The sequence below is a fragment of the Hippopotamus amphibius genome, chromosome 12, assembly GCF_030028045.1.
Source record: "Hippopotamus amphibius kiboko isolate mHipAmp2 chromosome 12, mHipAmp2.hap2, whole genome shotgun sequence".
NCBI classification, from domain to species: Eukaryota; Metazoa; Chordata; class Mammalia; order Artiodactyla; family Hippopotamidae; genus Hippopotamus; species Hippopotamus amphibius.
In genome coordinates, this window is record NC_080197.1 from 53,332,373 (window position 1) to 53,345,129 (window position 12,757).

Sequence of the window (12,757 nt, forward strand, 5' to 3'; positions counted from 1 at the left end):
TGGGTGATGACTTAGAGGGCCAGGATAGGGAGGGTGGGAGGGAGTCAAGGGAGGGAGGGGATTTGGGAATATATGTATAAATACAGCTGATTCACTTTGGTGTACAGCAAAACCTGGCACAACAGTGTAAAGCAATTATATTCTAATAGAGAGTTGAAAACAAAACAAAACAAACAAAAAACAAAAACCCTTTTGGTGACACCCATTCCATGCATATTTATACTTTATTCCATCTGTGTAGAAATTTGTACCAAGAAAAGGGCTTGATAAACATCTCCTGTAGATGATGTAGATGTAGATATATGCTATAGGACTGACACGACTAGTTATATTCTCTCTTAAGAATGGGTACAATTACTGAGGGACAGCAACACTGTGATGTCTCTGTGCTATCAGCCAATAACAAGCTGACAGACACTGGGATCTTCTTCCAAAAATCACAATAAGGAAAGACCAACTGCTCTATCAGGCAGTCATGTGGGCTTCCCCGTCTTCAGGAGAGCTACTGATGAAGAAAAAGAGATACCCAGAGCGCCATACAGGCAGCATCGCCAAGTGCAATCCAGACTTAATCACTGGGAAACAGCTAGAGAAAACAAACAAGATGAGTTTGAAAGGTGGCTTAAAACAAACACGCTCAGTGAGAAAAAGGATATAGAGAGATTCGCCGTGGCTGGGAGAGAGTAATGAAGGAGGAGGAGATTACCACCTCAGGACGGCATTGCCCACAGTGAGCTCCGCATTAGGCTAGTTCTGTGCAGGATTACCAGGAGTTGCTCAAACATAAGTGTAGGAAATATTAGTTAAATAAAGTTACACACTTATATTTTCTGCTGGACTTCGCAAAGCCCTTAATATGCTAGCATGCATTGAGACTTTGTAAGAGTAAGATGTGGTATGCAGCATTTGCTAAATTTTTTTGACTACAAGATCTTTGCCTTTTAAAAGGAGCATTTTGGGGCTTCCCTGGTGGTGCAGTGGTTAAGAATCCGCCTGCCAACGCAGGGGACACGGGTTTAAGCCCTAGTCCAGGAAGATCCCACATGCCGCGGAGCAACTAAGCCCATGCACCACAACTACTGAGCCTGTGCTCTAGGACCTGTGAGTCACAACTTTTGAGCCCACGTGCCATAACTACTGAAGCCTGCAGGCCTAGAGCCCGTGCTCAACAAAAGAAGCTATAGCAACGAGAAACCTGTGCTCTGCAGCTAGAGAAAGCCCGCTCACAGCAACAAAGACCCAATGCAAACAAAAATAAATAAATAAAAGGAGCATTTTGATCAATCTACAGACCAAGTCATTGGAAAATGTTACTCTGAGACAGTAGAAAATGATAGTATCTGTACAGCTGAGTAGGATCAACCAGCAAGCTCTTTACAGCACAACTCTAGATCCCTTCCAACTGATCATCAGATTTAAATAATGGCATAAAGTTAAAAGCAGAGGAGTGACTAGATATGAAAAAGGGTGAGAGAAGATAATCAGGTCCTGACTGGCAACGAGTGAGTGACTATGCAAGAGTAATGAAGGCATAATGAAAGCGAGACTCTGTAATTCTCACTTTGAAGGTACCTGCAAATCTGTTTCTGAAGAAAGTGGCACCATGAAGGGTTAACTATCCGAGACTGAATTTGAGGCAATATTAGCACCTTTCCCACGGGATACAGCCTCCATTAGAAATCAAGGACCAGCCATTTCACAAGCAGTTCACATTTCAATACCGCATTTCAAACACTTCTCATAAGCAAAATCTTGACAACAATGTAAAATCTGTCTTTTTATTGTAAACATTTGAAACAAATGGCACAAAATAAATAATACATGACTGATTTTCTTATACCCTGATTTATCATTTTTTCCCTTCATTTACTTGTATAAAAGGGCATTAAAATAATACAGATTAAGTCTAAATTTAAAAATAGCTTAATAAACATTTACATTGCATCTTAGTTGGCTGGAAGGTGTTTTACAGGAAAATGTTTTCTGTGAAAAATTTTTTGGTATCAACTTTATTAAGATATAATTCACATACCTAAAATTCACTCATTTAGAGCATACAATTCAATAGTTTTTAATATAGTCTCAGAGTTTTGACCATCACCACAATCAATTTTAGAACATTTTCATCACCTCAAAAATAATTTCCAGGGAATTCCCTGGTGGTCCAGGGTTAGGGCTCTGAGCTTTCACTGCTGAGGGCACAGGTTCAGTCTCTGGTTGGGGGACTCAGATCCCACAAGCTGCGAGACAAAGGAAAAAAAAAATCCATGTGTTTTAGCTATCGCCACCTCCCATCCCATCAAGTCCTAGGCAACCACTAACCTACTTTCTACTTGCTTATATTGGACATTTTGTATAAATGGAATCATATATGTGGTCTTTTGAGACTATGTGTAAGATTTTTAAGTTTGGTTACTGCTGATAAAATATCTTTGTTTTGCAAAGTCTATAGACAGTTTTACTGCAGCATGATATCAGCAAATTGTGCTGGCAGCATCCAGCATATATCAGATCCAGTAATCGAGATATTATGTTTCACAAAGTAGTATGAGTGTTTAAAGTTCACTCAATGAACACAGTGAAAGTGTGGCTTTGTGACCTGGGTAGTGTAACCTGAATATACTGATTTGTTTTGGAATGAGCTTTTGCAGATATAAAATACTGGAATCTTTTCTTCTTTCCATAATCAAACTTTAAGTCAGGAAACCATGATCATTTCCCAAAATAGTCTAGTTAACTTTGCTTACTAGCTTGATTTTTCTTTTTAAAATTTCTCTTTTTTAAATTTAAAGATGGTATAACAATTTTTCTTTTCTGTTAGTATCTCCTTATAATTATGAATATCCATGCTGTCCTGATTACAGACTTACTATAATAATTTATTAAATGGAAAATGGAAATTTAGGTGATACACTAAACAGATTTGAAATCTAGGTTGTGCAATAAACATCAAGGCTGAGTTGACAAATATTCCAGAAATAGTTCGATCTCTAGCAAATATCCTTTCACCTCAGCTTCACAGACTTTATTGTGACCTTGCTGTAAAGAATGACCTAACCCAAGAGATAAACAGCATTAATAGTCGCAAAATCATTGCTTATAAGAATTAATTTTAGTTCCTGTCACCATGGGAACACACCATATAAAGATTCTGAATGAGAAGAAACACCATGAAAAGGAAAGAACTGAACAAAAATGGAAGTAATAGTATGCACTTAAGGTGATTTTTTAAAAATGGAAGTGAACCTTGAAATAAAGAAAAAATTAAGAGGGATGAAAAAGGAGAAGGGATTGAAAATGACAAAATGCAAGATAAGTATCATGAGGAAAAAAAGGCTGAACAGAAGGGGGGGTATTGATATAATTTATAACTTGATTGAAAGTTACAAATATATAGTTATAAATATAAGTTAACCCCTTAAAGGACTGAAGGTTATCAGAGGCGCCATTTCTGTTTGTTCCGGAGGTACGTGCATATAGCAGAGGCTGACTGATGGGTTATTCATACAGATAGTTTCTGAAACTTTACAGGATATCTGGCTGGTCTGACTTAGTTGTTTATTTTTGTTACTACAAAACACCTTTATTATCCAGGAAACAAGGTTTAGCCCAAGCATTGGTAATAAAGAGGAAAGCTTAAATTACTAGTGAATATAGGTACTCAAATAAAGTTCTGGACATAGACCTGGATGTGAATGCTAGCCTACACCAAAAAACTTCCAGGACTCTCAGTCTTCTTTCCTCTGAAAACAGAAAAATAGGGAGTTCCCTGGTGGTCCAGTGGTTAGGACTCTGAGCTTCCACCGCAGGGGGCATGGGTTTGATCCTGGGTTGGGGAACTAAGATCTTGCAAGCTGCGTGGCATGGCCAAAAAGTAAATAAATAAATAAACAAATAATAAAAATAAAACAGAAAAATAGCTTTCTACTCAACTCCAGAATCATCAGAAGTAAATGAGAAAATATTTCTAAAAGCACTTTATAAATTGTAATGAGCCATCTTACATCCTTATTAAGAGGTAGTTTTTAAAAAGTTAGTTAAGAGTTTTTGTGGGACTTCGCTGGTGGTCTTCCTGAAAGACTCTGTGCTTCCACTGCAGGGAACTAAGATCCCGCGTGCCACGTGGTGTGGCCAAAAAAAAAAAAGAAGAAGAAAAGAAAAGAAAAAAACAACAAGAAAAGCAAAACAAACCAAAGCTTTTGTGGGACAGTGCTGGAGAGCCCTCAGACTGCTCTTTATCACTAACCATTTGAAGATTCTTTGAAAAAACAATCAACCTCTAGATGTGCTCCTAGCTCATCATGTGGATGATTTAAGATGAGGAGAGACTGATTTCAGATCCAGAAATTGTAACAATATATGCAGTGAGTAAAAATCTCACTCCCAACTTGTCCCACGCCTCAACCCCCAGCCCACTGTCCTTCGTATCTTATGTATACTTTCAGTTTCTTTACATCTTGCTTATTTTCAAACTTTATCTATAGAGCCAACTTATTCCCACATGGTTAACGCAATTATATAATGGCCTAATCATAACAAAATTATTTTATTTATATATGTGTATGTATATGTGGTATATAAATATACACATTTATCACATACACCACGTCTAGTGATCCACATACCTAGCACTAGAATCTGTATGTCATCTAGCATTCTTCAGTTACAAGCCAGAATTTATTTACTTAATAAGCACTTAATAATGTTTGCAACGTGCCAAGACCATTCTAAGCATTTTAGAAATATAAAACTCTTAACCTTCTAATCCCCATAACAACTCTATGAGATAGATGCCATTAGAAATCCCTTTTTACAGCTAGGCTAACTGAGGCATGCCTAGGTTATGTAATGATTTTCCCAAAGTTCAACAATAAGTGCAGAGTCGGGAGTTCCATCCAGAACATGTGTTCTTAACCACTAAGGTCTGCTTGCTTAAAAATGGCTTCTTAGGACTTCCTCGGTGGCTCAGTGGCTAAGAATCCGCCTGCCAAGGCAGGGGACGCAGGTTCCATCCCTCCTCCAGGAAGATTCCACATGCCACAGAGCAACTAAGCCCATGTGCCACAACTACTGAGCCTGTGCTCTAGAGCCCACGAGGCACAACTACTGAGCCCATGTGCTGCAACTACTGAAGCCCACGTGCCTAGAGCCTGTGCTCTGCAACAAGAGAAGCCACCGCAATGAGGAGCCCGCACACCACAACAAAGAGTAGCTGAAGAGTAGCCCCTGCTTGCTGCAACTAGACAAAGCCCGTACGTAGCAGCAAGGACCCAATGCAGCCAATAAGTAAATAAATTGATTAAAGTGAACTGCTGCTTGAATGGAGGGCCAATATGAACCAGATGACTGTAAACTCTCTCTTTAGGTTACAGTTTCCTTTTCTCTATGAGATAAGGAATGAATAGAAATATAAATCTTCAGTAAATTTGCCCCAGTGTGTAATGTTAGTGGGTGCTATTTCTGAGAAATAAAGTATTTTATTATTTTCAATACGTAACTTCTTGCAAAATTTCCTCAGAACTGATTCTGGAGATCATGATGTAATATTAGCAAGAGGGGCCCACATTTTGAACATTCATTGCCTGTTAAGTTTCATAGGTAAAATCTCTGATTGCTGAAGCAAAGCTGTAACTTTTACCCTGTTACAGTGTTTCCAGAATCTTTCCTCTATGAAGGATTTCAGTACTCTGGACTTGTGAGTACTACAGGCTACCTAATACTACAGGAATCCAGTTGTATATGTGCTTATTAAAACATAAGTTCCAAACCCTGAAGTATTGATCTATCTTAAGTTGATTGGCATTCTGCTTTCGACAATGATATTAAAAGTCTAAGAAATTCCAAGATGTATCTTTTAGGTAATTATTAAAGGTGATCGATTTTCTACCTTTACAATCTACATTAAAGTTTCAAAAAGAACTCTCCTTACCAACATCTTCCTGGTATTGGCTTTTCCTTTTGCTTTCAAATAAGTGGAAACTGGACTTTAGAAAAACCTAGAGAAAGAATTTTGGCATGGCAGGAGTGGTAACTTGAGAGAGAGGTGAAGACCTAGGCAGCAAAATTCAAAAGTGATAAGGTCCAGGTGAGAGGGAAGCAATACTAGAAAAGAAAATGGACTATTGTGTAAGGTTGGGGTTAACCTGTAGTTAAAGGTCACTCTTAGCTCATCTCCAGGGATCCCAGACATCTGTGACTGACCCTGGGCCTGGATAGGATGAAATGGGGTAACTAGTGACTTACAATGTGTAGCTTTGACACACCCTCTACTAGTTTGTCTACATTATTTATAGAAAATTTATAGGTGGATGTTTGGTACTTGGCTCTGTAGGTTATATTGTCTAATTTTAGCTATATGAGCAGCTGTGTATAAAAGACTCTTCTGTAAACTTCCCTGAAAACAGGTATCTTGCGTGTATCTTAGTTGTTCACAACCCAAACACAAAACACATCCAGTGGTATTAAGAAAGGGTCCTAGAGCTGTGTCTTGAAGCCTCAGACCTCTGTCTGCCTGTTTCCTTTCTTTTGCTGTACCAGTCCTATAGTTTATCAGAGCTAAGGGAGAGCAGACTAAGCTACCCCAGTATATGCCATTTTGTCACATGGATTATTTTGAGCTGAAGTCACTGGGGCCCAGCAGACTTAGGCGGAGCTTTCCGCCTCCCTCTTTTTTTTTTTTTTTTTAAATATTTATTTATTTGTTTATTGGCTGCATTGGGTCTTCTTTGCTGCTCACAGGCTTTCTCTAGTTGCAGAGAGCGAGGTCTACTCTTTGTTGTGGTGCATGGGCTTCTCATTGTGGTGGCTTCTCTTGTTGTGGAGCACAGACTCTAGGCATTCAGGCTTCAGTAGTTGCAGCATGTAGGCTCAGTAGTTGTGGTTTGCAGGCTCTAGAGCAGAGGCTCAGTAGTTGTGGCACACAGGCTTAGTTGCTCTGTGGCATGTGGGATCTTCCTGGCCCAGGGATCGAACCTGCGTCCCTTGCACTGGCAGGCAGATTCTTAACCACTGTGCCACCAGGAAGTCCCCCGCCTCCCTCTTAATTGCCTAAAAGAATTTAGATCAGGGGCCTGTACAGGAAGAGAGCTATTACCCGATAAAACTTTTTATATCAGAAAGACTTGTCTGAGTGGCATGGCAAACATCTGTTTACCAAACATTTGCTCTTATCAGCTTCCGTGACTTGTCTTCCTCCCCTCCGAAGTTCCAGACCCCTACTTCCTCCTTCTTGGCTCAGGATGGTACATAAGCCTCAATTACCTGGCTGCTGGGGAGTCTCATATGTTATGGGGCCCCCTTACGTCTTTCTCCTGTGACTCTGTCTCATGTCAATTTAATTATGAGACCTGCCAAAGAACCTAGAAAGGAAGAAGGGAGAGGTTTTCTGCTGCTTCAAAGTCTTATAAGAGTATATACCCTTTCGGGGCTTCCTAGGTGGCGCAGTGGTTAAGAATCCGCCTGCCAAGGCAGAGGTCACGGGCTCGATCCTAGCTCCAGGAAGATCCCACATGCCGCAGAGCAACTAAGCCTGTGTGCCAGAAAAAAAAAAGAAAAAAAAAAAAAGAGTATATACCCTTTGGAATCTTGTGAATCCTTTCAGTGATCTGACTCTGGGTAATTGCTGCAACTGCAGTAAAAGTGAACAAAAACAGAAATTGAGGCTAGAAGAGCAGAGTGCAAAAATTATAAATTCCAGCAACCATCCAGGAGGACACTACATAGAAGACAAGTCACAGCCCCCCTCGCTCACACCTGGCACGCTCTGATGGGAGTGAGCTGCTCAGCCACCAGAAGGCAGGTCATACTAGTCAGTCCTGAAAGGAAACAGAGGTGTCAAGGCTACAAGCTGCATCAGGATTTGTTTGCCCTGCTAGGATAATATTCTGACGCGTTTTCTTCACACATTCTGTAGCAATAAGAAACATTTGGAACAGAGTATTTTTATACAAGCTGCATCTTTGCAGATAGACCTCTAAAACCAAATAAAATACTATAAGGCAAGATAAACAAAAGGAATATTTGAATACTATTCTCTTAGCAGAAATTCAGTTTATATTCGAAATATCTGAAAGATATACAATGAGTAAGTATATTCAATAACATTTATCCTTCTTGGCAGGTGAAGGTAAGGGGCTTCTGAGTCTTGTGGTTTTCTCTCTTACATGACAATAACTGCTTTATTGTCATTACTTATTTTACAATCACTCAAAGTGAATTTTCAATCAATTACAGTACTATTGAAGTGGGAAATCTTGTTATTTAATGTTTCAATGAAAGATGTTTTAACCCCTTATGTATTACTTATCGGACATAGGAAAGAAATTTCTTGGGCATAAAAAACACAGCAAAAGAATGCTATGATTGAACTATATATAACTAATATATAATATTAACAGTTGGCAATTAAATATGGTACAAATAGTTAAATAAAAAGAACTTGCGGTGTATATTTTACTCTAATAATGAGTAAACTGAGGCCCGAAGAGATTAAGGAAATTGGGGTAGGTCACCGAAGTAGGAAATGATAGCTCTAGGCTTTGACTCAAGTACCCCAGATACTAATTCTGAGCTCTTTTCATTAATGCACCCTGGCTTTGTCTCTTGGCTTCCAGCAGAAAGCCAAAGGAAACAGACTGAAACAAGAATAAAACATGCAAGGGGAAAACGAAGCGTTCTCTCCAAATCAAAATAAATTCCTCATTTTCTGGGCCTCCAAACTCGGGAGGAGGCTGGGAGTATTGTGAAACAGAGAACTAAGGGGCTGTGGCCTCAAGCTCTGAGTACTAGCTTACTTGGCTCAAAGTTTCAAAGGCCAGTAATTCAGGGAGAAAGCAGTGTTTTGGCGATGAAAACATGATTTCCCTCCTTGGAGACGCAGAGTCCCGTACAGGAGCTCAAAGGATGGTCCCTTCCCCCAGCCCTGGGAAGGAATTCTGCAAGCATGAGTGAGCCTTTGCTTTCAGCACCTGATGTTCAGGGGCTCCCTGCTGAGGAGAGTGCAAGGGCTTCCGGCTGCTGAGCGACTGGTGTCCTCATTGTTCTTGAAGACACGACTGGACACACTTCACACAAACTGAGGGTCCCTCTCAGTTTGCAGAGAAGAGAAGCTTTCATACTGAACAAAATCTAATAAGAAGGCCTTTCAGAGATACACAAAAGCCAGTGATGTATTTTTCTCTGCCCTGAATTTCAATTAGCATCTTAGGCAACAAACCTGAAGATGACTAATTGAGAAATGTCTACATTTAGTCTGTGGGCCCAGGCCAAAGAAATATTATAAAATATTTCTTAAGAATCACTATTAGCCAAATGAACTCAGTGTATGTGGGGGGAATATTTCATAAGAGTATTCTGTTGGAGTTTCATATTTTTAAAATCTTATGTAAAAACTGATAATGACCTTCTTTGCTTTACCTATTTAACAACTTACTGAGTTACACAGTGAGACAAAATATGTTCCCACTCACCATTTGATCAATCTAAGTATGTGTGAGATATCTTTGATTCTTTGGTGGTACCTTACTTATTTAATTCCACTCCCATTGAATCTGTATACTTTCAGTAGTGCTCACATTCTCCAGAAGCAATTAGATTGACAGACTTTTTAATTAATTAATTAATTTGAGGGGGCTGCACTGGGCCTTCGTTGCTGTGCACAGCCTTTCTCTAGTTGTGGACAGCAGGGGCTACTCTTCATTTTGGTGTGTGGGTTCCTCCTTGCAGTGGCTTCTACTGTTGCAGAGCACAGGCTCTAGGTGAGGGGCTTCAGTAGTTGCGGCTCATGGGCTCAGTAGTTGTGGCGCCCAGGCTTAGTTGCTCCGAGGTATGTGGGATCTTCCTGGACCAGGGATCGAACCCATGTCCCCTGTGTTGGCAGGAGGATTCTCAACCACTGTGCCACCAGGGAAGCCCTGACAGACTTTTAAAATAAGAACTTTTCAATAAGCCAGGACTGCTTTTTGTAAAGAATCAGCCATAACATATAAATACATTATCAGTTGTATTCAGATTTTGAAGATATATTGTATTATTTTAAACTATCTATATATTTTATTCATTATTATTTTAATATCTTTCATTAGTCATTAGTGAATTGAGGATATAAATCTAAATAATAATATTTTGGATCAATCACAATTGTAAATTAACTATGCCTGGGGGCCACGATATGATGGCTTAAAACAAGTCAATTTTAAGCAAACATAAAATTAAATAGCATTTAAAAAAATCAAAGCAAATAATTTTAGTATGTATTCCTAATGAGTCACTGACAAGTGTCTCAGCCGTCAGATTTATGGTGACATTCAGAAAACAAATTTAAAGTCTTATAAACCCAGAGAATTTAAAATTTCATCTATAAAACTGTTGGAAATGCTAAAATGAGGCCCTATTTACCTATCTTTACTGATATGTTTTCTCTATAATTTTTTTCTTTCTGGATAAGATCAAATTACAAAGCTATATAGACTAGTAAAAATGACTTTTTTGCATATGGAGAATATCCTGTTAAATTATTCAACTTAGAGTTCCTATATAGTACTTTGGTCTGAAGAGGAATATGCTCTTCATTTTCAGTCTAAGAAGATAATTTACAGTAAAAAAAAATCCCCAACAACTCCTACTATCAAAGTCTGGAAGGACAGTATTCATATTTATATTCCTTAAAAAAAAATCATAGTAACATTCACTTAAAGTTCAAAATATTCTGTATTCATGTCTATTTCCAATATTATATTTTACACAAATCTGCCTTTCTAATATGATGTTTGATATTAAAATACACTACTATTTAAATCTAGTGACATATTAATTCTAGAGGAAAAGAAAGAAATAATGACCACTTGAAGTCATATTATTATTTTCTTTTTTGGCCAAGTAGCTTGCAGGATATTCGTTTCCCCACCAGGGGAAAACGTGGAGTCCTAACCGCTGGACTGCCAGGGAATCCCGTGAAGTCATATTATTGACAAAAGAGGTTCTCCAAGTGTGGTCCTAGAACCAGCAGCATCACCAACACATGGGAACTCCTCAAAAATGCAAATCCTCAAGCTCCCCACCACACCTACTGAATCAGAAGCTCCAGTGATCGGGGTGTTTTGGGGGGGTCCACACTGCACGGCTTATGGGACCTTAGTTTCCCAACCAGGGATTGAACCCGCCCACGGCAGTGAAAGCACTGAATCCTAACCACTAGACCACCAGGAACTCGCAGAGACTGTGTTTTAACAAGCAATTGTGATGCACACTAGGTTTGACAGCCACTAATTCAGATTAAAAAAATAAATTTACAACAGTTGAAGTTCATCCAGAAAACAGATGCTCAAAGCAGGTTGGTCGATTACCTATTCAATGACATCAACTGTCCAGCACTTACAAATAAATAAATAGGATAGACAAACAAACAATGGAGTAAAACAGAGAGCCTAGAAATAGACTCACGTTTATATTAAAACTTAATAAGCAACAGAGATGTCACTGTAAATCCATGGGGAAAAATGGGCTAGAAGAAAATTTAGAAGAATATACTTATGATTTTGCAGCAAAAATTTCTCAAATAAGCAACAAAGATGGGTTACTTGTAGAGGAAAAGACTGATACATTTAACTACATTAGAACTTAATACTTCTGTTCTTCCAAGTATCACTTACAATAAAGTAAATGATAAGGCAAGCCTCTAACTAGGAATATATTTCTCACGCATATTGACAAAGACTTGTATTTAGTATTTATTCATTCAACAACTACTCATGGAGTGCTTATTATGGTCAGACACTATTATAAGTGCTAAGGATACAGTAAACAACAACAACAAACTATGACAACCTCTGCTCTCCTGAACTTACATGCCTTGCTTACAACAGACACACACCCACCCACACACACATATGTAGGCCCAGAAGAAAGTCTGGAAGATTGGGGACAGGGAGGTCTGGACAAGAGGCATATGGATAGACTTGTGGTAGTAATCACACAGTATGGAGATCTTTGTACTGCATATTAGCACTTATCAGAGAACATCTACCCTGGAAGAGACACTAAACAGCCCAGCGGACAGAATGCCTTAGACAGTTGACACCTGCCAGTCTCTGTCATCAGCAACTCTTGTGCTGACACAATGCAACCATGAAGGTACTGGGATACTGGAGGGTTCTGTCAGTAGATAACAGACTTGGAGCCTCAGGGCCAGGGTTCTTTGGGCAGGCTTAATTCCCCTGAAGTAACTGAGGTATTTTTTTTCTTTAAATTGAATCAAATGCTTTATTTTACCTTTCCTTACTCTATTTTTTAAAGAACTTTTATTGAGATATAATCAACATACAATAAACTGCATATATTTAAAGTGTACGATTTGATATGTCTTTTCTTATTAGTAATGTATATATGGCAATCCCAATTTCCCAACTCATCCCACTCCAAGCCCCCACTTTCCCTCCTTGGTGTCCATATGTTTGTCCTCTACATCTGTGTCTCTATTTCTGTCTTGCAAACAGTTGATTTGTACCATTTTTCTAGACTCCACATATATGCCTTAATATACAATATTTGTTTTTCTCTTTCTGACTTACTTCACTCTGTATGACAGTCTCTAGGTCCATCCATGTCTCTACAAATGTCCCAATTTCGTTCCTTTTTATGGCTGAGTAGTATTCCATTGTATATATGTACCACATCTTCTTTATCCATTCATCTGTTGATGGACATTTAGGTTGCTTCCATGTCCTGGCTATTGCAAATAGTGCTGCAATGAACATTGGGG

General features: G+C 38.9%; 1 protein-coding gene across 4 annotated transcripts in view; it reads right to left on the reverse strand.

Moving 5' to 3' along the window:
• Nucleotides 1-12,757, reverse strand: part of BICD1 (BICD cargo adaptor 1) — a 222,578-nt gene that overhangs the window by 66,871 nt on the left and 142,950 nt on the right. The window contains exons 3-4 of one of the 4 annotated variants that reach the window (XM_057703230.1): nucleotides 7,574-7,627; nucleotides 2,028-2,240 (exon numbers count right to left, since the gene is read on the reverse strand). The exons of the other annotated variants lie outside the window; for them this stretch is intronic. Coding sequence (XP_057559213.1) covers nucleotides 2,187-2,240; nucleotides 7,574-7,627 — 108 coding nt within the window. The 3' untranslated portion in view covers nucleotides 2,028-2,186. Of the gene's footprint in view, nucleotides 1-2,027; nucleotides 2,241-7,573; nucleotides 7,628-12,757 lie in introns of those variants that run through there. 4 annotated transcript variants of the gene reach the window in all.